Genomic DNA, 27219 nt, shown 5'->3' with positions numbered 1-27219 from the left:
TGAGTGAGATCACCTGGGAAGAATGTAGAGCAATGAGAACAAATACCCCATGTCTGAATATTGAAGATATCCAACCTGTAGATCAGAAGAGGAGATAGCAAAATAACCTAAGAAAGAATAATCAGAAAGATAGGAGGGAAAGCCATTATAGTAGGGTATCATGAAAGCCAAGGTTAGGAGTGGGGCAGAAATGTTGAAGATAGAGACAATATTAAATTGTCATTAGAGAGAGTGGAGGAAGAAACTAATAGAGAATCATGCACTGCTTTGGAGTATATAAGACTCATGTAAACTTAGTTATCATAAATGTATAGTGTTTCCAATCTGTTTGGGGGTTGGGGTGACCAGCAATTCTCACTGGTATAGTTATGATCTCAGAAAAGGCAGAGTGCTTGGAATTTTTGCCAGGGGAATTTGAAGGAAGGAGGGAGAGTCAAGGGATTGAACGTTACATGTATGAGGGCGATTATAATTGAATAAGGAGAGAAACGAAGGTTATACATTAGTTAGTGAAGTGAAGATGGTGAGAAGAGAGCCTCAATGGAGAACATGGGCCTGGATGAGAACATGGGTCTTGGAGTTCTGGATGAGATGGAAGTGAGTGAGTCATAAGGAAAGCAAGTTGTCCTGGTGGGTTGCAATCAGAGATCTGAGAAGTGTTCATGTTCTGCTGGGGACAAGATTTTTAGAACGAGCGGCTGAGGAGGCAGGAGAAAAAAGGTCTTTGGAGAGGCCCTATTTTCCCCTTGGTCTGAAATGTTCTTCACCACCTCACCCTTTATTTGGCTGACTCCCTGTCCTTCACACCTCCACTTAAAATGTCCCCGATCATTCTATCTTACTTAAGATTCCACCTCCACACAAAATAAAGCTTCCTGCTTTATCTTTCATACCTCTTAGCACAATTTAAAATGATATAAAGCCAAGCACAGTGGTGCATGCCTGTAGTCCCAGCTACTCAAGGGGCTGAGGCAGGAGGGATACCTTGAGCCCAGGAGTTTGAGACCAGCCTGGGGAACATAGCAGGACCCCCATCTTCAAAAAATTAATATAAATAAATAAATAAATAAATTGATACGTTTGTCTGTGTTTCCACTTGAATTTAAGCTCCCCAATTAGAGATTTCTGTCTGCTTTGTCACTTAGGACTCCCCTCTTTTGCCACAATGCCTTACATGTTGCTGGGGTCCTGTATCTGCTGAGTTAATTCATAGTGCTCAGAGTTGAAATGGAAGGGAAGACTGTGACTGAAGTAGGTGACATGTGAAAGAGAAAATGATTGCTGCTTGAAAGGTGACAGGAAACTTGATGTCCCCAAGCAGAGTCAAGGTTTAAGTACTTAAGGAGGAAGAGGGACTTACAGAGAGGAGGATGTGAATACAAGAGGCATCATCTAGTGGGTGTTGTGGCCCAGTGGTAAATTTTGAGGAGAGAAGGCATGGGTACCAGGGTCAGCTTAAGGGGATATCCATAGCATTATGGGAGTGAAAGTTTGCACAATGATTGATGACCAGAGAGGCTTGAGGCTGCAACTTCTGGTCATAATTAGAGGAAGCAGGACCTGAAGCATAGTGGATTTTTTCTTAGTAGACTCTTAGAAGGTAGGATATACTAGTCTGTTCTCCCACTGCAATAAAGAAATACCTGAGGCCGGGCGCAGTGGCTCATGCCTGTAATCCCAGCACTTTGGGAGGCCGAGGCAGATCACCTGAAGTCAGGAGTTCGAGACTAGCCTGGCCAACATGGTGAAACCCTGTCTCTACTAAAAATAAAAAATTAGCCAGGTGTGGTGGCACATGCCTATAGTCCCAGCTACTCGGGAGACTGAGGCAGGAGAATTGCTTGAACCCGGGAGGCAAAGGCTGCCATGAGCTGAGATCATGCCACTGCACTCCAGCCTGGATGACAGAGTGAGACTCCATCATAAAAAAAAAAAAAAAAACCTGAAACTGAGTAACTTACAAAGAAAAGGTTTAATTGACTCACAGTTCTGCAGGCTATACAGGAAACATGGCTGGGGAGGCCTCAGGAAACTTAACAATCATGGCAGTAGGCGAAGGAGAAGCAGGCACATCTTACATGGCCAGAGCTGGAGGAAGAGAGAGAAGGGGAGGTGCTATGCACTTTTAAACAACCAGATCTTGTGAGAACTCACTCACTATCACAAAAACAGCAAGGGGGAAATCTGCCCCTATGATCCAATCACGTCCCGCCAGGCCCCTCCTCCAACACTGGGGATTACAATTCAACATGAGATTTGGGTGGGGTCATAAGTCCAAACCATATTATAGGGGCTCTTAGGTTTCACAGGATGGGTGGAAAGGTGATGAGAAGGAAGAGGATGAGAGAAAACAAAATAGCCTTTGAAGTGTTATCATCCCCTTTTATGGTTGCAGAAGCTGAAGTTTCAGTAACTTGCCCAAAACTATAAAGTTAGTAGGCAGCAGAGCCTAGCAGTTGTCCCCAATCTTTTTGGCACCAGGGACTGGCTTCATGGAAGACAATTTTCACAGTAGGGTTCACACTTCTATGAGAATCTAATGCTGCTGCTGATCTCACTGGAGGTGGAGCTCAGGCCTTAATGCTTACTTGCCTGCCGCTCACCTCCTGCTGTGCAACCCAGTTCCTAATAGGCCACGGACCAGTACCAGTTCGCAGCCTGGGGGTTAGGGACCTCTAGCCTAATAGAGTCTGGTTTGAGTCTGATTCCAGAACCATACCCTTTTCCACTAGGCCAGTCATCCCTTTCCCAGAGGGCCACATTCACGTTTAAACGAACAGTAAAAGCCTTTAAAAGTATTTTCACATGGTTTGCAGAATCTGACCTGTACTTTAGAAGTTTCTGTTGAAAATTGCATAATTTTAACATTGAAGTTGTTACTTCCCCCACTTTTTCCTTCAGGGTTATCCTGTTATTGATTAAATCCTTCTGTAACATGTGGTTTGCTTGTACAACAAATGATAGTAAAGAACAAGGTAATCTTTCCTTTTTTGACTGAATAGAAGCAAACTGAAATTTGGAACTTTTTAGTTACTTTCCCTGCAGTGAAACCATAATAAAAGTTTGCCAAAGATTTTTTTTTTTTTTTTTCAAATTCTTGATGGCAGCCTATGTGGTACTTTGTGGAGCTTCTCCTATTATAGCTTAAAAAATTATGAAACCTACAAAAGCTGAAAAATTACAAAAGCTAAACTAATTTAGTGTAACACTGAGAGGTAGTAACAGAGTGCATTGTTTCTCAAATTTCAGTGTGCATCAGAATTCAGTGAGAAACTTGTCAAAAATTTATATTCCCAGGTCTCACCCCAAATAATGTGTAATTTACTAGAAATACGTATTTTTAACAAGGACCCCAGTAACTCTGATGGAGATAATTCATAAATTCCGTTTGCTTTGAGAAGCACTGGTTTATTGGTTAAAAGCCTAGGCTTTGGAGTGTTGTAGAAGTGGGTTAAAAATTGAGCTCTTTTCACTTTTCATCTGTTTTACCTTGACCAGTTACCTAACCTCACTAAGCCTCATTTCCTTTTCTATAAAATAGAGATAATGATATTTATCTGCCTTGTTGTTAGGATTAAATAAAATAATAATTATAAAGGTGCCTAGTCTGGAGTACAGTGATGCAGTCACAGCGCACTGCAGCCTTGACCTCCTGGGCTCCAGCCGCCTACCTCCCTCAGCCTCTGGAGTAGCTGGGACTACAGGTATGCACCACCAAGCTCAGGTAATTTTTTAAATTGTTTGTAGAGATGGGGTCTCGCTATATTGCTCAGACTGGTCTTGAACTCCTGGCCTAACATAGTCCTTCTGCCTTGGCCTCTCGAAGCACTGGGATTACAGGCATGAGCCACCATGCCTGGGCTTGAGACTTATGCAGTATTGAAAAATACTAGACCCATAGTACTAATTCAGTAAAGGTTTCCGTTGTTATTGCTAGTCTTCAAGGACGTGAAATTTGAATAAATTAAATTCAATTTCTTCGGCTTGTCATTACTAAAGATTACTTTTTAAAGCAAGCTCCTTTAGACCCAGCTTATACTAGCAAGCTAATTACTTAGTATCAGCTAGAAAGCAAATACGCTTAGTTATTTCCTTATTCAAGGCAAAGGGATTTTAAGTGAGTGCCATCACTTAATTATATTATTATGCAGTGCTTGCATAGTACAAACTACTTCTGTTTTTTTTTTTTTTTTTTTTTTTTTTTTTTTTTTTGAGACGGAGTCTCGCTCTGTCGCCCAGGCTGGAGTGCAGTGGCGCAATCTCCACTCACTGCAAGCTCCGCCTCCCGGGTTCACGCCATTCTCCTGCCTCAGCCTCCCGTGTGGCTGGGACTACAGACGCCCGCCACCGCGCCCGGCTAATTTTTGTATTTTTAGTAGAGACGGGGTTTCACCGTGTTAGTCAGGATGGTCTCGATCTCCTGACCTCGTGATCCGCCCATCTCGGCCTCCCAAAGTGCTGGGATTACAGGCGTGAGCCACCGCGCCCGGCCAGTACAAACTACTTCTGACCGTATTATAGTATTAAAGTTTGTCTAGTCAAGATTGGAATATTGTCTTTTTGTTGTACAACCCTTTCCCTCACTTCCATCTAGGTTTATTGTTGTTTTGAGACAGTCTCACTCTGTCACCTAGGCTGGAGTGCAGTGGTGCGATCTCAGCTCACTACAGCCCCGATCTCCTGGGTTCAAGTGATTCTCATGCCTCAGCCTCCCAAGTAGCTAGGACTATAGGTGCGCACCACCACGCCCGGATAATTTTTTGTATTTTTAGTAGAGACAGGGTTTCACCATATTGGCCAGGCTGGTCTCAAATTCCTGGCCTCAAGTGATTCACCTGCTTTGGCCTCCCAAAGTGCTGGGAGTACAGTGAGCCATTGTGCCAGGCCCCATCTAGGTTTATAGATGTATGTCTGGGGATTGCCTTTTATTTTTCATTTCTTAAAAATACTTATAAAAGAACTCATTCTCATAGATTTCTTTAGAAGATTTCCCTATTTTTCCCCTAAATAAAGCAGTGTGGTGTTTCTTTTGTGACCCAAAGGCAAGCATGAACCTGGAAATGCAGCATAAAGTACAAAGTCATAGCACCATGTGAAACTAGAAAGCTGAGTTTATTTTCAGTAATGGACTTTATAGTAGGACATAATGGAGGTAGCAAATATAGAGAAGGACTTCTGAAATAATTGAAAAATCCAAGGATTTCTATATGAAGCTAATCTGAATTATCAGGATTTTTTTTTTTTTTTTTTTTTGAGACAGAGTCTCACTTTGCTGCCCAGGCTGGAGTACAGTGGCACAATCTCAGCTCATTGCAACCTCTGCCTCCCGGGTTCAAGCGATTCCCCCGCCTCAGCCTCCCGAGTAACTGGGATTACAGGCGTGCAGCACAGTGCCTGGCTAACTTTTTTGCGTTTTTAATAGAGATGGGGTTTCACCATGTTGTCCAGGCTGATCTCGAACTCCTGACCTCAGGTAATCCACCGGTCTCAGCCTCCCAAAGTGCTGGGATTACAGGCGTGAGCCACTGCACCTGGCCAATCAGGATTATTCTGAATATGGAATGAAAAGGCCTGAGAGGGAATATATTTCAAATGTACAAAGTTATCTAAAATATGTACTATTTGGCCAGGCATGGTGGCTCACGCCTGTATCCCAGCACTTTGGGGGGCCAAGGTAGGCGGATCACCTGAGGCCAGGAGTTCGAGACCAGCCTGGCCAACATGGTGAAACCCTGTCTCTACTAAATACAAAAAAAAATTTAGCCAGTGTGGTGGTGCGTGCCTGTAGTCCTGGCTACTTGAGAGGCTGAGGCAGGAGAATTGCTTGAACCTAGGAGGCAAAGGCCGCAGTGAGCCGAGATTCTGCCACTGTACTCCAGCCTGGGCGACAGAGCGAGACTCCGTCTCAAAAAAAAAAAAAAAAAAAAAAAAAAAAAAAAGAATAAAAACATATTTCTGCCTCCAGTGACGAAAGTAATTCATAGCTGAAAATATCAATAGCAAAAACCACAATCTTGCACCAACCTAGTAATTGTAAAACTGGACAAAATATATGTGAATTAGCTGTTTTCAGGCATTGACCTATAGAGAGTGCAAAAACTATGATCTTTACAAGAAAGAAAACATGCAAGGTGATGATCTCCATGACTTTCTTCCTGGGAGCGTTTTTCCTGCTGCACAGCAGAGAGGTAGAGCAGCCTCCGAGTAACAGCCTGGCTGAGCTCAGGATGTGCAGAGTGGGAAACTGTGAGACTACCAGGGATCTCTCACTGCTGAACTGAGAGCTGAATGATGATACTAACGACCACGCAGGGCTGGATGTCTAGGTCTCTAGCTTCAACAAAGACGAAGTCTCTCTGAGCACTTCAGACATTGAGTTGAGACACCAGAAAGGCCAGGTCTTTAGGAATCAGGACTACACCTAAAAGAAACAGCCACACCCTAGGACTTATTTCCAAGCTCAAGTAGAACCATGCTACCAAAGAGCAAAAGGAAGTGTGCGAGACCAAAAAGGAGCCACCTACAATTTAATTGCCTCCCAGTTAAAAAAACAAAACAGGCTGGGTGTGGTGGCTCACACTTGTAAATCCAGCGTTTTGAGGGGCCAAGGCAGGCAGACCACTTGAGGCCAAGAGTTCAAGACCAGCCTGCACAACATGCTGAAACCCTGTCCCTACTAAAAATACAAAAAAAAATTTAGCTGACTGTGGTGGTGCACACTTGTAATCTCAGCTACTTGGGAGGCTGATGCACGAGAATTGCTTGAACCCAGGAGACAGAGGTTGTAGTGAGCTGCGATTACACCACTGCACTCCAGCCTGGGCAACAGAGTGAGACTCTGTCTCAAAAAAACCAAAACTGAATCCTGAACTCTAGTTAGGAACTCTAGTTAGGAACTCTAGTTAGTGTGGTTTCATGATTCTGAAACTACTGTTTGTATTTTAGGATTGAGCAAAGATATATTGAGCATGGGAGCCAGGTTTCTTATTGTGGGAAAAGAGAGTCACAAATATGGAGAAAGGGAGAGCAAGAATGTATTCTGTGGTGTTAGATTAAAACTCATGGTTTTTAATATCTATATCAATTGACATACCTACATATAGATAGATAATAGCTCTCTATAGCTGATTTCTTAGTTCTGCCCGTTGTGATTTCAGTCTTGTTCCTTAGCTCTGTTCACTGACATACCAGTAGCAATGAGCAAACATTGTGCCCAGATATTGGTTTCTAAATACCATTATCCATTAAAAGAAATCAGAGCTTTTTGAGGGGGAAAAAAAGGCCCATTTCAGGGCTGGAGCAGGAGAAGTACGTCTTAGAACATATTGTAATTCTAGAAAATAAGGGAGTATTTGAAGAATGGAAATATATCGAAAGGATGCAGAGGGCAACTTTTAAAGGGGCTTTCATTTGCCAGATCTGGAACAATTTGAGAGTCAAATGACAGTTATGGATTATAACCTGTTGAATTAAATAATCTATGCATTCACACTGATAAAAAGTAAATGAGTACACAGATAAATGGAGGAAAATGGATGGTTCTTCCTTAAACAGTAAATACATTTTTAAAATATTAATTCATTAACTTACTAATTAAACGTTAATTAAGTAGTAAATCATAGAATGATGGGTTAGAAAATTATGAAAGAATGCTAAAGTTAGTGTGTGACAGTTTGGTGAGGAAGACAATATTTATATAGTCTTATCTCTCCATGTATTAGTCTGTTCACACACTTCTATAAAGAACTGCCTAAGACTGGGTAATTTATAAAGGAGAAAGGTTTAATTGACACACAGTTCCACATGGCTGGGTAGGCCTCAGGAAATTTACAATCATGGCCTAAGGGGAAATAAACACGTCCATCTTCACATGTCCGTCTTTACATGGCAGCGGGAGAGAGAAGTGCAGAGCAAAGGTGGGGAAGCTCCTTATAAAACCATCAGATCTGTGAGAAATCACTCACTATCATGAGAACCACCCCCATGATCTAATCACCTCCCCCAGGGTCCCTCCCCCAACACACGGGGATTATAATTCAAATTACAATTCAAGGTGAGATTTTCGGTGGGGACATAGCCAAACCATATTATGCCACAAGTTACTTATTAATTCCAAAGGGAAAAATAGTAGCTTTACATGGTAGAGGTAGGATCACCTAAACCAAGCAATCAAAGTTAACATCAACACTATTAGGACAAAGAGACATCATGTGCACCCTAATATGATGCACTGCTAAGGGCACAACATAACTTTTGTGATATTCTTGTCAAAATTGTATCTTTAATAAAATTAACAAGCAGGCTACCAAAATAACAGGCTTATAGTCTTCAAGAATATAAAGGTCAATAAAGACAAAGAGCAACCTGAGAACTCTCTAATTTTTCTGTAAGATTAAAATTATCAAAATAAAAATTTACCAAAAATAAGAGGGAAAAAGGAATGAGGCAGCTCTAGGTATTAACGAAACATTATCTCCAGCATATATCATGCTAAGTAGACTGAGAAGGCAGGATAGAGAGGCAAAATGCAGAAAGCGTATAATATACTACCATTTGTATAAAAAACGTATGAGAGTAGACACACACATTTGAATAAGCACAAAGGATTCCCAAGAAATTACTAATGCTGGTTGCCTCTAGAAGGAGAACCAGGTTGTCAAGGACTAGAAGGAGATTTCATTAAACGCCATTTTGTAATGTTGGAATTCTGTAATATTGGAATTCTGTATCAGGTACAAATATTACCAACTGAAAAGTAAGATAATTTGTAAGAAACAAAAACTGGAGACAGTAACATTTCTTTTCAGAAAACAGTGTTCCGGACAGAGCCTCTAAGTAACTACAGCTGATTTTGGTCAAATCAACGAGTGAGAAAGCTTGGGTTGACTCAAGGAAGTTATTGGTACTTAAGGTGACACAAAAACGGGTGACCATTTGAGCATTGTGTGATAGACACAGAGCAAACATGTTTTCCATTTGTTATTCTTTGTTGTCACCTCCAGAGACAAAGCACTGACCTAGGTAAGCATGGGCTTTGTTCTTCTGCCAACAGAGATTTCTTGAAACAATGGATTATTGTTATAGATTATAAATAGTTTATTTTAAATTGGTAGATTACTAGTTAATGTTTTCCACTAATTTCCTCCCTTTTGACATTTTATCTCAGAATAGACCCGTTGAAGATGAATGGTACAAGCTTTGACATTTTAAATTATGTGGTAATGTTTATATAGGGTGTGGTTTAATGGAAATGTATGAAAGCAAATTCCACGTTGACACAGTACAACACTGACATCAATAACCAAATACATTTTATTATCATGGTATTAGGGTTTGGTAGGACAATTCTTTCCTAACACAGAAGGTTAAGGAAGTAAAGAGGGAAATTCAGTGTTGGTTTTCATAGCTTTTTTTTTTTTTTTTTTTTTAATTTTTTTGAGACAGAGCCTTGCTCTGTCTGAAGCAGGCTGGAGTGCAGTGGCGCAATCATGGCTCAGTACAGCTTCTGTCTCCCGCCTCCACCTCAGCCTCCTCCACCCCCAGAGAGTAGCTGGGAATATGGGTGCAGGTCACCACGCCCAGCTGATTTTTTTTGTATTTTTTGTAGAGACAGGGTTTCGAGACGTTGCCCAGCTGGTCTCAAACTTCTGGGCTGAAGTGATCTGCGGCCTTGGGGGTCATATATATTCTATGATATATATAAACTCTCTCCTATTTTCTTCTGAGTCCATGCCTTTCTGACTTTGATCCCACTTTCTGGGGGAAGAAAACACATACACTAATTCTGATGTTAGGAATATTCTAAGCGTATATCTTCAATATTATTATTCATCCAGGACCAAAGTAAGTCCTGATGCAGGAAATGAGTGAGTTTCACAGCTTTCTGAGCCCCTACTTGGCCCAGGAAGCCCAGCTGGAACGTCCTCTCATTTGGGCCCAGGGCCAGCTTTGTGGGCATACCTCCTACACAGTTGCACAGGGCTCCATGCTTAGTTTAATGCTCTGCTATCATTGTCCTGCAATTCTTATTTATTTTCCTATAAGAGCCTCACGTTTACATTTTGCACTAGGCCCTGCAAATTATGTAGCAGGTCCTGATCAGGCCTGATTTTACTAAACCTCATTTGACACACTTGTCACCCTCTTGGAATGCTCCTTCTCTTCCTGGACACCACAATGTCCTTGTCCTTTCCTACTTTGTTTGTGGCGCCTTCCTTTGCTCTTCCTTATCTGAACGTTAAGTGTCCTCAACCTTTTCTTTATCTGTACTGATTTCCTCAGTGATCCCATCCAGTTTACAGCCTTTAGTACTTTCTCTAAGCTACTACTAACAGAGAAAACTTTAGCAATAATAGCTACATTTGAGTATTTTTCATGTGGCAGGCATAAATTGCAAGTACTATTTCCTTTAGTACTTTCAACACCTCGTTTTGCATATGAAGTGTCCTGGGCACAGAGAGGTTGAGTAACTTGCCCAAGGGCACACAGCAGTAAGTGACAGCATGGATTTGAGCACAGTGAGTCTAATTTTACAGGGTATTCTTTTAACCACCACACTGTATAGTCAGAACCTCTCCTTGGGCTCCAGGGGGTATATGCATCTTCCTACTTGACATTTTCACTTGTATATCTAATTGGCATCTCAAATTTACTATGTCCACCCCATCCTGTATCACTTCAGATCTCCCTTTCTGGTCTTTCCCATCTCATTAAATGGCACTAAAATTCATTTGGGTTCCCAGGCCAAAATTCTAGCATCTTCTCTTTTTCTCTATCTCACATCTAGTCATTAGCATGCCTCATAGATTCTACAGTGTATCTTGATTTTGACTCTTTCTCCTCCTTCCAAGGCCCCCAGCCTAGTCCAGACCACTGCTTTCTCCTGACTGGATGATTGCAGTACCCTCGTAATAGATCTGTCCCTTGCCCCTTGTGTCTTTTCCACACAACAGCTAGAGTGATGTTTTCTGCTTTTTTCTAAACGTTTTGTTGAAGCATTGATATGTTCCAAAAATTGCAGAAATAATGTAACTGTAGGGCTTGATGAATCTTTAGAATGTGACCTGCTTATTTAACCAAAACCCAGAGTGAGAAACATAACATTACCAGTAGCTCCAGAAGTCCCCTCTTGTGTTCCCTTCCAGCCACTATCCTCCCTCCCTGCCATCCACATAATCACTATGTTTGCTTCTAACTTCATAGGTTAATGTTACTTCTTCTTAAACTTCATATAAGTAAAATTTAACACAGTAGGTATACAATGTGAATATATCGCAATTTATGTATTCATTTTACTTGGATAGTTGGGCTTCTGGCTTTGATCTATTGTGAATAGTATTGCCACAAACATTGTACATGTCTTTTGCTAACCATACATAAGAATTTCTGTGGGTATATTTCTAGGAGTGGAATTGCTGAATCGAATACTAAGCATATATTCAGCTTCAATAGATATTTCAAAATAGATTTTCAAAGTGGTTATAACCATTAGTAGTATATGAGCATTCCAGTTACTCTACATCCTCACCAAGATTTGGTGTTATTTATCTTTTTCATTGTAATCATTCTGATGAGTGCATGGATATCTCATTGTGGTTTTAATTTACGTTTTCCTGATGACTAATGGAATTGAGAACCTTTTCATATGTTTATTGGTCATATGGGTATCTTCTTTTGCAAAATGCTTGTTTAAGTCCTTTGCCTATTTTTTGTTGTTGTTGTTGTTGGGTAATGTGCCTTTTTCTTATTGATTTGTAGCATTCTCTTTATATTTTATTTTATTTGTAGAGATGGAATCTCATTATGTTGCCCAGGTTGGTCTCAAACTCCTGGCCTCAAGCGATCCTCTCACCTTGGCCTCTCAAATTGCTGGGTTTACAGGCATGAGCCACTGTACCTGGTTGATTTATAGCTTTCTTTATTGATTCTGTATATACATACTTTGTTATGTGTTGGATATATGTGTTGTAAATATCTTCTTTGCCACTCGGTGGCTTGCTTTCCTACTTGGTTAGTGGTACCTCTCAGTGAATAAAACTTCTTAATTTTTGTACAGTACAAATTATCATTCTTTTCCTCTATACTTATTAACTTTAATGTCTTTTTAAAGCAGTCTTTGCCTACCCCAAGGTCATGAAGATATTCTGTGTTCTCTTCTAAAAGCTTATTGCTTTACGTACCACATTTAGATCTATGTTCTACGTGGAATTAACTTTTGTATGTGGTATAAAGTATAGGAGTCAAGGTTAATTTTCTTCCTTATGAATATCCAGTTGACTCACTACAATTGTTTTATTTTTTATTTCTTTTTATAATGTATTATCCTCCTTTGAGAACACAATTTTAAAAAAAATCCTTTCCTTATTGTCAAAGTGACAGTGTTCTTAAACCAGATCATGAAATTCCTCCTGCTCAAAAACTAGAGTAGTTTCCCATCGCAGGTTTTTTTTTTTCTTTTAATAATTGTAGCGTTTATTTTAGATTCAGGGAGTACATGTGCAGGTTTGTTACATGGGTTTACTGCATGATCCCATCACCCAGGTAGTGAGCATTGTTCTCAATAGTTTTTCAAACCTTTCCCCGCTCCTTTCCTCCCTCTTCTAGTAGTCCTCAGTGGCTATTGTTGCCATCTTTATGTCCAGTGTTCCTAATGTTCAGTTCTTACTTATAAGTGAGAACATATGGTATTTGGTTTTCTGTTCCCGCATTAATTCACTTAGGATAATGGCACATTGCACTTTAGAAGAAGAAGAAAACACACCTCCCACCATGGCTTTTCCTCCTCCATCTGCCCCCTTTTCGGTTTCCCTCCCACTGGTCTCTTCTCTCGCTTCTACTGGGGAAACACTGACCTCCTTGCCATTCTTCATTCTGCCAGGTGCTTTTGCACAGGGATTCCTGTGCTCAGAGTACTCTTTCTCCATGTCTCAGCTAGGATTGCTCTCCGTTTCACTTACCTCTCTGCTCAAATGTCCTTTCCTCAGAATGGACCACGCAATCACCCCACCTACCATTAATGAATAAATAATATGTGAAAGTCCTCTGTATCTGTGTATTATTAATGCTGTCTTCCCTACTATGTGATTCTTTGAGAGAAGGGATTGTATCTTATTTGCTTTTGTATATCTCGTTTGCAGCATGATACACAGAACTCAAATAGTGTCCTGAGTTTATTACATATGATAACTCATTGTTTTCCTTGCTTTGTCTACATTAGCCTTGGATAATTCCGACTCTGCTATAAATCTTTAGTAATGTGGATAAGCTCTGGTGGAATATTAACTTTTTTAAAAAGGGGGTGCTAAGCAATATTGTAGCTGAACTCACTTTAACTGTTTTACATGGAAGTAATGCATAGGCTGAGCCCAAATGAACTTTTTATGTTGGCAAAAGAACATAGGTTTCAGTGACTTTATGTAGCCAGGCCCTATGTTTTCTCTAACAGTGATACTAATTGTGTTCAAGTTTATAATATTACATTTTTTTTCTAAGCACTCTACAATCCAGATTTAGTGATTCTCATTGACCTACTTCCTATTATTGGGGCTATTCTAGGGCTACATGCATAAAATAAAATTTGTTTTTTAGGCAAGGGTTAGATCTACCTTTCATTTGTTTATTTGTTCATTCTTTGTCAAGGCAATTATTTCCACCATTGATTGCATTTGTTTTCCTTTTTGTAAATCTGTAAGCTGTTGTCTGACACACATGATTCTTTTATTAATTCTTTTATTAATCATCAAATGCCATTAAATTATAGAACAGAAAGAGACTAATAAGATCATCTTATCCAGCTGTAGAGGTATTACTGGATCAGTTGATAAATATAGTTAGTATATTAAAATATTGCATCTTTAATAATCAGCTTCATGAAGCTGATAACTGTGCTATGGGTGTGTTAAGAGACTATGCTAAATCTTAGGAAAAACACACTGAAGTATTTAGGAATAAAGATGCTGTGAGTTGTGTAACTTACCCCTAAATGGTTCAGGAAAAAAAAATATGTATGTGTTTGTGTGTGTGGGTTTATGTGTGTTCATGTACAAGGAGAAACAAATACAGAGCAAATTACAAACCAAATGAAGCAAAACATTAACAAGTAGATTTGGGTAAAAGGCATATCAGTGTTATTTGTACTGTTCTTGTAACTTTTCTGTAAGTGTGAAATTATTTCCACATAAACAGTTTGAAAAATTATCTCATCCATCCCTCCCAGGAAAAACATTCAGTCCTCATGACATCATGACACAGAGGTTAACTAGCTTTCCATTACCCAGAGTTAGAAACAAAACTGACTCTTAGTCCCGTGTACCTCTGTTACACTATGCTGCGGCCTTCTGGTAAATACAGTTACTGAGCACTAATCGAATACGGGGGCCAGTCATCCTGCTATGTGCTTACATAGGACACAGCCAAGCTTGCATATTAGTGATGTAGTTTTGAGTACCTTTAAAAAGTAATTTGGCTATTACCTGGTCAGCCTCACAACCTCCAGCCCTTCTATTACCTGGACGCCTTGTTATTAGATACGCTGCTCATTGTAATGAGACACACCTGTGTTTGCATTTTAACAAACAGTGGTTTTGTTCTTCTATTTCTTGATAGCTACTGCTTCGTGGGACACCTTTCTCATGCTATGGAATTTCAAGCCACATGCTAGAGCTTACAGATATGTGGGTCACAAGGATGTTGTAACCAGCGTGCAGTTTTCTCCACATGGAAACTTATTGGCATCTGCCTCACGAGACAGAACCGTGAGACTCTGGATTCCTGATAAGTAAGAGAAACAAAGAAACACTTGATATCCTTTGGATTTGGAAATGTGAAAGAAAGCTGAGCCCGGCTGCTGCTCATGCACTGCTGCCGGCACTATTAGTCTCAGTCACATACAAGGCATGCTGCCCTTGTGGTAAAGTCAAACTAATTCACACAATTTTTTCCTCAAAATTATGTCTTCTTTTTGAAAACTGTTTCCTACCATGGAAATATGCTTAATATATCTTAAGTTTTTTTGAGGGAGTAGTGGTAGCTATCAATCTCTTTGTAGATCTGAGGTAAGCTTTCAACTGTCTCTCCAGAATGATACACATCAGTTTGTATAACCAAAAATTCACAGTTTATTAAGTTCCTAATGCCCTATTCATGGATCCTTCAAGGGCCCTTGGATCCCTATTGAAAACCCTATGCCTTTGATTTGATTTGTATCACTCATTATCAGGGTCCAGAATTTTCTTGTTAAAGAAAATTTCTGACAAAAGTATAAATCATTGCATTTGTGTAAGGCAATATCCGTTATAACAAATCTCTGTAAGAGACTTTACAAACCCTAACTAATGGCCCATCTATTTTAAGTAATTATTGAGCCATGATTTTTTAAAATGGTTTTAAGCTTTAAAGTATGTAAATTTTCAAACATAGATGAAAATAGAATGAATAGCATGACTCCCCCGCCGCATACTCCCATCAATCAGCTTCAACAGTTGTCAGGATTCTGCCCATCTTGTTTCGTCTACACCTCCCCTCACTTTTTCCCCTGGGGTATTTTTAGAACAAATCCTACATATCATATCATTTCTCCCTACATATCATATCAGGTCACCAACACCTGGGCCACCAACCAGTACCAGTCCATGACCTACTAGGAACCAGGCCAGAGCTCTGCCCTCTGTCAGATCAGCAGCAGCATTAGATTCTCACAGGAGCACAAACCCTATTGTGAACTGTGCATGTGAGGGATCTAGGTTGCATGCTCCATATGAGAATCTCATGCCTGATGATCTGTCACTGTCTCCCATCACCCCAGATGGGACCATCTAGTTGCAGGAAAACAAGCTCAGGGCTCCCATTGATTCTACATTATGGTGAGTATATAATAATAGTAGAAATAGGGCTGGGCGCGGTGGTTCACGCCTGTAATCCCAGCATTTTGGGAGGCCGAGGCAGGTGGATCACCTGAGGTCAGGAATTTAAGACCAGCCTGGCCAACATGGTGAAACCCTGTCTCTACTAAAAATACAAAATTAGCCAGGCATGGTGGCACGCACCTGTAATCCCAGCTACTCGGGAGACTGAGGCAGGAGAATTGCTTGAACCCGGGAGGTGGAGGTTGCAGTGAGCCAAGATCGTGCCATTACATTCCATCCTGGGCAGAAAAGAACACAACTCCTTCTCAATAATAATGATAATAATAGAAATAAAGTACACAATAAATGTAATGCACTTGAATCATCCCAAAATCATCCATCCTTCTCCCTGACTCCCTGGTCCCATGGAAAAATGGTCTTCCATGGAACTGGTCTCTGGTGCCAAAAAGGTTGGGGACCACTGCTTCAGAAGATAAGAATTTGAGCATTTCCTTGACCCCGTTGTGGCAGGATTTGACTTGTAGTCTGTGACTAAACAGGCCCAGGTACTCCCAAATGAAGGAAAGCTCATGGGCATTCCCATGCCAGTGGGTGCCTTTTTTCTGCCACCACCCAAGGGGAACTCTATGCTGAGAAATCTGAATATTATTCCAATGGTAGTGAAAACTATTGAAGAGAAGTGACATTTTATAATGGATGGCAATGTAGCAGGGAATTTTAAGGGAGGATAAACTGGTTTGGGGTCCAAGAGGAGAAGCATATTCTAAAACCCTTAACTTTGGGAATTTAGAACTAGCTTTTTTACTATCTTCAGCACAGCATAACGTTAGTCTCCCATTACTAATTCAAAGAAATCTCAGTGAACAAACTGTATAAGGGTAGATGAGCTAAAAGCTCACTGAATCATTAATTTGTCATAGCTCATCTAAATACAATGATTAGGCTTGTGTAGGTGTCCCTAGTTTCTCTTTCTAAATCATGTCATAGTGGGAACAGAGCAATAATGGTGGATCGTGGCAACGGGAAGGAAGATGATGTGTCAGTTATCTATTGCTGTATGACAGTCGCAAAACCTTAGTACCTTACTGTAGAAACAATGATTTGTCACAATTTTGTGGGCTGTCTGGATGGTTCTTTTGCTTATATGGTGCAGGCTGAGATTACTCATGCAGCTTCATAGAGCTGGCAGATGGGTAGATGGGTTCCATTCTTCATTCATATGCCTGGGGCCTTGGTGCAGGCTGGTGGCAATGGCATCTTGGTTCTCCATGTGCCCTCTCTCCAGCAGGATAACCTGTAGTTTTCTCACAGCATGACAGCTGGGTTCCAGGAGAATCAAAGCTGAAGCTGCTAGACCAATTAAGAACTAAGCCCGAAACTTGCAGTGTCACTTCTACCACATTCTGTTGCTCAAAGTAAAGTCACAACACCAGCCCAAAGGGAGGGGAAATAAACAGACTCCACCTCCTGCGAAGCAGAGAGACATGCACGTATAGGGATGAGATGAGTCACAACACCTCCCCTCAAAAGTCACGACACCTCCCCTCAGAGGGAGGGGAAATAAACAGACTCCACCTCCTGCGAAGCAGAGAGACATGCACGTACAGGGATGAGATGAGTACTGGCAACCATATTTGCAGATAGACACCACAGCTGGTGACCAGAAGGCTAAGAAAGAATAGGGAGAGGTTGGGGGCATGGCTCACACCTGTAATTCCAGCACTTTTGGAGGCTGAGGCAGGAGGATCACTTGAGGCCAAGAGTTCAAGGCCAGCCTGAGCAACATAGCGAGACCCTGTCTCTATAAAAAATTAAAAATAAAAAAATTATCTGGGCGTGGTGATGCCCACCTACAGTCCTAGCTCCTCAGGAGGCTGAGGAGGGATGATCTCTTGAGCGCAGGAGTTTGAGCCGCAGCGAGTAGTGATTGCACCACTCTATTCTAGCATGTGTGATAGAAAGAGAACACATCTCAAAAAATGAATAAAAAAGAAAAGAATAGGTAGGAGTAAGCCTGAAAGCAAGTCTGGCCCAGAGTTCGTCACAGTGGGCAGTCAAGAGAATTTAGTTGAAAGGGCAAGTAAATATGTAGGAGGCAGAGAGCCTATATTAAGTCAAGATGAGGAACTGGAAACCAGTTAGGCACCAGCACGATAAACACAAGGCACTCCTATCTTGGTTTCTTCTGTATTTCCTGTTGAGACTGGATCTGGTGCTTGGTTTAGCCTATGCCTGAGAGGAGAGCCTTTTAGAAAGGAGGCAAACAACAGCCTGCTGGAGTGTGGAGTGCAGAACTAAAAATCAGGGCAGATTTTGATGATACTGACAGCCCATCTCAGCTTCCTGGTCATTGCAGATGCCTTTTCTTTTCTTTGTTTTCACTAGGCATTATACTTGGATTCAGGCTAAACTGTACTCCTGATTTCCACTCATGAAATTTACCCTTGAAACTTCACTGAGCTAATCCCTGGATGCTCCCTTCTAATTTTTGTTTAATATGTATTTCAGTTTTTCTGGAGTAATATCACATGTCAGGTGACAGAAATTTATGATAAAGTCACCTTTGCTCCCTACAGACCACTGGAAGGGTAAGCCAGGTTGGATCTATGAGCCTTTGTTGACTGTTCCAAGTGGAATTCAACATGTATTGAGTTCTTTTTATGTGCTTGACATGTCGCTAGATGCTGGTCTTATAGAGATGAATAAATCATCATTCTTGTTCTCCAAAAATGTACTGCATAAGAGGAGACAAATCATTCTTTAAAAAGTCACTGTATAATGTAGTAAGCAAAATTGTTGTAGCAAATATGGGGCCATTAAGCCTGTCTGGCTTGGCCAGGGGGGTCTGGGGATGGGGGAAATAATCCATCCTGAGAAAGCAGTAAGTGCAAAGGCAGGGGTGTGTTTGAAGTGCTGTGACTGTTCCAAGTACAAAGTTCAGCATGGCAGGATTCCTCACCAACGCACTTGGGCATTGTGCTTTCTTTTGGAGAAGAGCCAGTGACACATTTACACTGGGATTTACATGCTTGGAGTTACGCTCTTAGCAAGGTAATAAGCACAATATGTAGGTGACTGGCAGGGGACAAAAGATTAGAGCAGAGAGACCAGTTAAGAGGCTTTTGCAATAACCTAGGTGAAGGATGTTAAGGATATATCTACCTTAAGGCAAGCAGAGCTGACACAGAAGAGGAGGATTCAGAAGATATTTAGGAAGTGAGGATGATGTGGTTTGCTAACTTACCGGATGTGGGAGAGGATGCGGGAAGAGTTGAGTGTGGCTTCCAGGTTTCTGGCTTGGACACAGGCGGATGTCACTCTGACCAGCCAAGGTAGCAAAATACAGGATGAGGTGCAGGTGTATGGGAGATCAGTGTGAACATTTGAACATCTGAGACACATATATCGTGGCCGTCTAAATTCTGTTGCCTGATTGTGGCCGTCTAAATTCTGTTGCCTGACATTTTTCAAGCACTTATGACAATTTTCCCCATAGGGTATCTTGAGTATCAATATGATTTTCTAAATGGGAAAATTACTAAGTCCTAGATACAATGTAAGGTGAAAATGCCCTGGGAACTTGAGAACACTGACACAAAGTAGCATTTACCACATATCACCTTATAACTCCAACACTATCTAGCCTGCTTCCATTTTAAGATTTTCTGCTTCTCAAATGCCTCACATTATTTTCTCCATCTTTTCTTCTATTCTTTTCTGCCCTTCAGTTTCAACACCTGAAATTTCATGGAAATTTCAGTGTTGATGAAGGGTATAATACAACACAGCCCTTTCATACTTTTGTTAGATTTTACAAGAGTTAAACCACACTAAACTATTTTATATGTTTCAAAGTCTGTATTGTGATTAAGTATTAACTATAATTAAATTAAATGGGTTATAAATATTAAACTGTTTATTTCCAGGAGAGGAAAATTCTCAGAATTTAAAGCTCATACAGCTCCAGTTAGAAGTGTAGACTTTTCAGCTGATGGCCAGTTTCTAGCTACAGCTTCTGAAGACAAATCCATAAAAGTATGGAGCATGTATCGCCAGCGCTTCCTGTATTCTTTGTATCGACATACACACTGGGTACGCTGTGCCAAGTAAGTGCAAAAAATTTCATATTGAGATTTCCACATATTTTTTCTGCTTCATGTTTGCCCCCAACTTCCAGAAAAAGGGTTTGAGGACATATTCATTCATTCATTCAACAGATATTTGTTTGTGACTGCTATGTGCAGAACAATAGTAAACAAAATAGTGAGATGTGGTTGGATTTTAGATAAAGTTGGAAGTTACAACCGGCAGTACAAGCTGTTACATCAGATTTTACACAGCGAAGTCAGGAAGAACTCCAGAGTCTTTGGCAGCAGTCTGTTGGAAAGTGAATGCTATTGTAGGTGTTGTTACCTGTTGGCCAACAGCTGTGGAGTCTTCCTATTCATAGGACACACGCTAAAGTACTGACAGTGCAGATTGCATTTCCCCATCAGAACTCTCTGGGGGCCGGGCGCCATGGCTCACGCTTATAATCCCAGCACTTTGTGAGGCCGACGCAGGCGGATCACTTGAGGTCAGGAGTTTGAGACCAGCCTGGCCAATATGGCAAAACCCTGTTTTTATTAAAAATACAAAAATTAGCCGGACATGGTGGCACATGCCTGTAGTCCCAGTTACGTGGGAAACTGAGACAGGAGAACCACTTGAATCCAGGAGGCAGAGGTTGCAGTGAGCTGAGATCTTACCACTGCACTATATCTAGCCTGGGCGACAGAGTGAGATTCCATCTCAAAAACAAACAAACAAACAAACAAACAAAAACAAACACTACCTGGGCGGGAAGGGTTGTTTTATTTTCCCTGTTTTGCAGATAAGGAAAGTGAGTTTCGGAGAGGTAAAATTAGACTCATCTAGTTGGAAGTGACAGAAGCCTAAGCCAGTTTTTTTCTCCCTGCCAGGTGGTTAAAGTAGCTGGTGTGTTTGGAGTAGGGAGGGGACAGACTAGAACCAGGGACTCTAGTACTGTTAGACCTCTCTGTGTCTTATCTTGTCTTGGGGCCCCTCTATATGCTGGCTCCATTCTCTCAAATGTCCTGGTGCCCAGGTCCCTGCTGGCTCTAGGCTTCAGTCCTCACAGCCTTGTGACTGACTAGAAAGAAAAGCTTCTTTACTCCCAGCTCCAGTTAGAAGAGTATCAGGTGGTGACTCTGGCCTAGCCTGGAGCCTATGCCCATCCGTTGCCTAGCAGTGAGATGCTGTGGCTGCTGCAGTTTAGGTCAGGGGCCTGGCTGAAACCAGTTACTCTGACCAAGAAGGAGGGGTCATACAAACACACGTTCTAGGCATGCAAATAGGGGACACTTCTCACAGGAAGCGGGTATGGGGTATGGCACAGAGGTGGTCAGCAAGGGAAAACTGTGGCCCCTGCAGCCATCCTGCTTTGTGCCGGCTGTATGAAATAACATACCAGGTGTCCCCAGCCAGGATCTGGTGGAGTGGGACTTTGAGCTTTGCTCTGTGTGTCTTGCCTTACAGCCCCCACTCCTCACTATCGTTATGGCCTCTGTGGGACATTATTGCTCAGGAGGTGTTGATTATCACCTATGGCCATGAGCCTAAGAAGAATAGAAGAAGATAGGCATAAGGTCATACTTTTAGTCACTAGGTTTCTCTTTTAAAGGTTTCAGACAGTTTTTGATTGTAGACATCTCAGAATTATTTCTTTTCTTTTTTTTTTTTTTTTATTTGAGACCGAGTCTCACTCTGTCGCCCAGGCTGGAGGGCAGTGGCGCGATCTCAGCTCACTGCAAGCTCTGCCTCCCGGGTTCACGCCAATTCTGCTGTCTCAGCCTCCCCAGCAGCTGGGACTACAGGTGCACGCTGCCACACCCTGCTAATTTTTTTGTATTTTTAGTAGAGACAGGGTTTCACCATGTTAGCCAGGATGGTCTTGATCTCCTGACCTTGTGATCTACCCACCTTGGTCTCCCAAAATGCTGGGATTACAGGCGTGAGCCACCGTGCCTGGCCAGAATTATTTCTATATATGCCATATAGCTGTGTGGCTAAAAACATGGACCCTGGACCTAAATATGTAGGTTAAAATTCCAACCCCACTACTTACCAGGTGTGAGACCTGTGGGGAAGTTACCTAACTTCTCAGTACTTCGGTTTTCTTACCTGTCATCATAAGATGATGATAGTAGTAACCTGCCACATAGGTTGTTATGGTATTCAAATGAGTAAATATCTGGATAGCACTTAGAATGGTGCCCCTCACATAGTAGTCAGTATATAATTCTTAGCTGTCATTCTCATCACCATCATTGGACATCTCATTCTTGTTAAATTTATAAAGATACTTTATAACTTGAGTTGACAATTTTTTCCCAACTGAGGAGATAACGCATGATGGTCCCAAGAGGCTGATCATTTGTATTGATTTATAAAGTGATGCTGTGAAGAAGAAGAGGAGGCAGAGGGCAGAGGTTCAGGCTCTGTTCTGGGATGGGTCAGGTACAGAGAGAGTTAGTTAGCTCCCACTGTGAGCCAGCTCTGGGTATGGTTGGCAAAGGAAGCATATTCTTCACTGCACAATAAGCAAAAACATGACTGTTGAGTTAACTAAGCAAAACAGAATGCCTAAGTTCCACCCTGAATAATAATAATAGCTGTTGTTGGCCCTGCGTGGTGGCTCATGCCTGTAATCCCAGCACTTTGGGAGGCCAAGGCTGGCAGATCACTTGAGGTCAGGAGTTCAAAACCAGCCTGGCCAACATAGTGAAACCCCGTCTCTACTAAAAATACAAAAATTAGCCAGGCATGGTGGCAGGCACCTGTAATCCTAGCTACTCAGGAGGCTGAGGCAGGAGAATCGCTTGAACTTGGGAGCAGAGGTTGCAGAGAGCTAGGATCATGCCACTTCACTCCAGCCTGGGCAACAGAGTTAGACTCTATCTCAGAATAATAATAATAATAATAGCTGTATAATAATAATAATAATAGCTGTTTTTATCCAGTACTCTGTGCTCCTATTTCCTTCCAAAATGAAGGTGCCTTTTAATAACTCTCATACCTATGTATACATCAGATATTAGAGGGAATCGGCAGACCATGTAACCCTGAGGGTACACATTTGGCATGATGTTTAGCCTGATTCCTGTAGCTGAGGTATTAGTGGAGTGATGGTGGCTGATATAGTTTTTATTTTCTAATAACAAGAAGGAGTATTATGAAGTTGTTCATATAAGAGATAATTTTTTATGGAAGTAAATTATAGGAGATACTTTATTCATTGTCCTTGTATTGAATCATCTATATATAAGTCTTTTATCAAAGGGTAATCCTAATGTCAGATAATAATTTATGAAAAGTCATCAATAATGTGAAATTTTGGTATTCAAAATATTACTTTAATAAGTATAGTCACTGCCCTGTACCATATAGCTGTATTAAGTATGTAGAGATGAAAGACACAGTCTCGGCCCCAGAGAGCCGATAGTTAGTTCAGTGGGGAAAAATAGATACTAAATAATTATAAAATGGTGTGTCCTGTGGGAAAAAGTGGCACACAAGATGATAAGGGAGTAATAAATCAGTGAGCATTGAACAAGATTTGTGTGAGGAAAATACAAGAAAGCCGTTTCAGGCCCAGAGCTGAGGGGACAGAAGAGGAAGAAGAGGCAGCGGCATATTTGTCAGTTGCGAAGAGAGAGGGCAAACTGTCTTCAGGAGGGAACCAGGAGGAGCAAAGCACTGTGGCCTGCAGGTACGTAGTGTGCTCCAGGAACATTAATTATTCAGCTATGGTCAGAACATAGGAAGCATATGGGACACAACTATCCAATATTCATGTGCCTGCCTGCACCACAGCATCACCCCGGAGCAAGTCAGCTCCCTGCTCTCAGCCTCTGTGGAACTTGAGGGTGTGGAGGCTTCTCTCACTGGACTGAGGATGAGAAGTACCAGTTGATGGTGTTTGGGATTGTGGGATGCCATAAGACTACCTCTCTTCCAGCTGGGTGCTAGTTAGGCAGAAACTCTGGAACTGGGGAGGAGTCATTGAAAATGTTCTTCCCCCTTATCAATTCGAGAGAAGAAAGCAATGGTGGAACTCTACACTTCTGTCTGCCTAGCATCCATTCCCCGTTTTCTGGTAGCAGTGCTCAAGCTTGCCCTGAGGAACCAGCTGCCCCCTCGGTCCCCTCTGTGTCATGTGCAGGAGTGGCCCTATCTCCAGTTCCAGCAGCAGACAATCAGCTCAGGCTCGCCCATGGAAACATAGCATCCCCTCCTGGAGGAGTGAGTCTTGTTGGAACCATGGGCCTCTCCTCTTGGTTGGCGGTGTTTAGGCTTATTTATGCCTGTGACTGCTGAGGGACACCCTGGGCAAAGAACTGACCTAAAAATAATATTAATTCAGAAGAGAGCAGAGCTGTGAGATGAAGACAGAATGAATTTGTCTAATCACATTAATCACATGGTTTGCTTTCTGGATACAGCCATACCTGAAAGTATTAGAGAGAGAGAGAGAGAGAGAAGAGAGAGAGAGTGTGTGTGTGTGTCTGTGAGAGAGAGAAAGAAAGAGAGTCTTTAAAAATTCCCTTTTCCTTTTTTATTTTATCCTCAAAAAGATGCTTTCCATAGGAAGTGATACTGGAGCAGAGTTTTGAAAAGTGGGATCTTCTTACTCAGTCAAGACATTTCTTTTATTCCATCCTCAACACTGCTGCTGTAGTTTTAGCACCATTGGTCTTTGTGGAGGCTTTTGCAGGAATCTCCTAAATGGTCTCTCAGACTACAGATTCCCTCCTCCCACCCTCTGCCCTTCCATCTCTGCTTTTGTGAAAAACAAATCTGATCATGCTGTTTCTCACCTTAAAACCTCTCAGTGACTCCTTGCACCAGTGTGTGTGTGCTGCCCTCCTGTCTTTGTTTTGTCACTTTCTGTCTTCTGTCACTTTCACCATTCACCTTTGTGCAGCCGGACAAGTCTCATCAAGTGTGAATGACCCTTTCTGCCTTGTGCCTTTCCATATGGTGATTTCCATGCTGGAACGCCCCCTGCTTCCACCCTTCCTTCGCAACCTGCTCTGCGTCTCTTCCTCCAAGAAAGGTTTCTGCCTCTCCTGGGCCAAGCTTATTGTGACTCCTTTATGCCACCACACTGCCCTGCTTATGAGGTCTGTTTGTCAGCTTAGGCCTCTCTTCCCTATTACACTTCGAATTACAAGTATTTATGTTCTATTCTCTTGCCAGGCACTGTTCTAAATTGTATGAATACAGCAGAAAATAAAACACAAAATTCCTACTCTTGTGGAGCTTCCTTTACTGAAGAGAGACAGACAGCAAATATATTAGTGATAAGTACTCTGGAGAAAAATTAGGTAGGGTAACAAGATGAAGAGTGGTGGGTTTGGGAGGTGGTCTTTTACATATCGAGGTCAGGGAAGGCATATTTACCAATGTGATGTTTGAGCCAAAACTTGACTATACTGAGGAAATTAGTAAGGTCGGTGTCAGGAGAGAGTGTTCAAGGTAGGTCAGGTATGATCTGAGAAGCACTATAGAGTATCAGCTACAGGGTGGGAAACCATCAGGGGTTGTGCAAAAATATGGTTGAATGAATCAGTGAAAGGTTGGTGAGTAGGCTTAGGATTATCTCTAAAGCAAAGGTAATTTTCATGGATTTCTTCAGAGAAGAGTTATTTTTGTGAATCTTTTCTAGCAAATCCAGGAGTACTGGTGCATGCATGTTTTGCATGGAGATGTTTATATGGCTTCACTGCTTTCTTTGTCCATTTTGGTTGATTCTTGTTCAGTTGGCCAGTTGCTTACTTGGCGCACCTGGCCTTCATGGACTGTCTTTATCTTACTGGTACCTTAAGGTTCTGAGAGGTTTTTTTTTAAAATCAGTTTTCTTATTGTTTGGAGTAAATGATTAATGTAAAACTCTGCAGAGGCCTTCCCCAAGGAATGTTCTTTGATTAATAATTTGGTTAAATTTAATGAATAAGGATTTCATCTTCATGGCAACTTTTTATTTATGTGCTCTACAACATGCTTATGGATTCTTTCTCATGTATTTATTATAATGTATCTTCTTGGCTTACCTTATCGCAGTTAGAACAAGAGAGTTTAGACCAATGTTCGGAGGACCTGATTGATCCCCCATGCCCAGCCTCCCAGAGTGTTTGTGCATCTTCCCGTGAGAACTTAACCTTGATGAAATCATTCTAATCCAGGACTCTCAAAGATGTGCAGGACTAGAAGTCCTGTTTTCACTCTATACCCGAAGGTGAGAAAGCTCTAGGGAGCTTGAGTCATGTTTAATAAGTTTAGGAGAGTCTGAAACATAAGTCAGATGCCAGTTTAGTTATTTTTAATGACAATGCTAACTGCCAGAGAGCCTGGAACATTTGCATGTCTTAGTCAGGGCCTTCTTCTTTTGCCAAGTCAAGATATAATCAGAAGGCTGTTCAGTGAGCCCTGGAACTAAAGCAAGAGGAGTTTGTGGAAAAAATCTTGTTAGTTTTCTCAGGTTAGGATAGTGAGGTGGGCCCATCTCCGGATCCACATGCCTGCCAGTGATCAGTAATGCTGGTCATGCACTCCTCCCCTGAACCAGGATAGAGGCTGCTGACCAGCTCTTGCTCTTTGCTTGTTGCAGTAGTTGCACACCTCCTCTCTGTTGACATAGTATCTTTCAGGTGATGCAGTACAGTGATTAGTTTCAGCAGAGAGGTAGCATACAGTAGTTAAGAGCCTGGGCTCACTAGCATGTTACTTGGGCACATCACATTCTCTAGGCATTAGTCTGCTCCCATATAAAATGAGTACAATGGAAGTGCCTTCCTCATAAGGTCACTGTGAAGATTAAATGAGTTCATGAATGGAAAGTGCTAATTAATGTCAGCTATTAACTACCCTCACATGCCAGTCCTCCCCCTAGGGATTATACTGGAGCCACTGTCAGGTGATATTGAAAAGTCATTTCACATATTTGCACATAATTTTGGGGGTTGCTAATATAGATAGCTACGATCATCTATTAAATGTATGTTGTATAGTAAACTTAAAAATAAGGTACTTTTATTTCAAAGTAGTTGCGTCTGAAAATCTCTGCCTTTTAAGTGGAGGTCTTAGTCTGTTTAAATTTATGTAATCAGTCCTGTGATTGGTTTAAGTCTACCATCTTACTACTTTCTATTTATCCCATTTATCCCTTGTGTTTGTTATTTCTTTATCCTCTCTCCTTTTGGATTAATCAACTATTTCTTAGTATTCTACTTACCTATTTTATTCTTAGCTTTACTCTTTGTCTTTTTTGTTTTGTGGTAACCTCTAGAAATTG

General features: G+C 41.5%; 1 protein-coding gene across 10 annotated transcripts in view; it reads left to right on the top strand.

Moving 5' to 3' along the window:
- Positions 1 to 27219, top strand: part of POC1B (POC1 centriolar protein B) — a 102224-nt gene that overhangs the window by 9696 nt on the left and 65309 nt on the right. For 6 of the 10 annotated variants that reach the window (XR_012094549.1, XM_008004221.3, XM_008004220.3 and 3 more), the window contains exons 3-4: positions 14605 to 14776; positions 19790 to 19969. Coding sequence is in view for 8 of the 10 variants with exons in the window: in XM_008004221.3 (XP_008002412.1) it covers positions 14605 to 14776; positions 19790 to 19969 (352 nt within the window). In the remaining 2 variants the exon portion in view is untranslated. The remainder of the gene's footprint in view (positions 1 to 14604; positions 14777 to 19789; positions 19970 to 27219) is intronic. The other 4 variants (XR_012094550.1, XM_073020993.1, XM_073020992.1 and 1 more) reach the window with 2 other exon arrangements.

Source organism: Chlorocebus sabaeus, chromosome 11 (assembly GCF_047675955.1).
Source record: "Chlorocebus sabaeus isolate Y175 chromosome 11, mChlSab1.0.hap1, whole genome shotgun sequence".
Lineage (NCBI taxonomy): Eukaryota > Metazoa > Chordata > Mammalia > Primates > Cercopithecidae > Chlorocebus > Chlorocebus sabaeus.
Note: the sequence above shows the minus strand (reverse complement) of the source record. Positions and strands in the feature narration are given on the sequence as shown.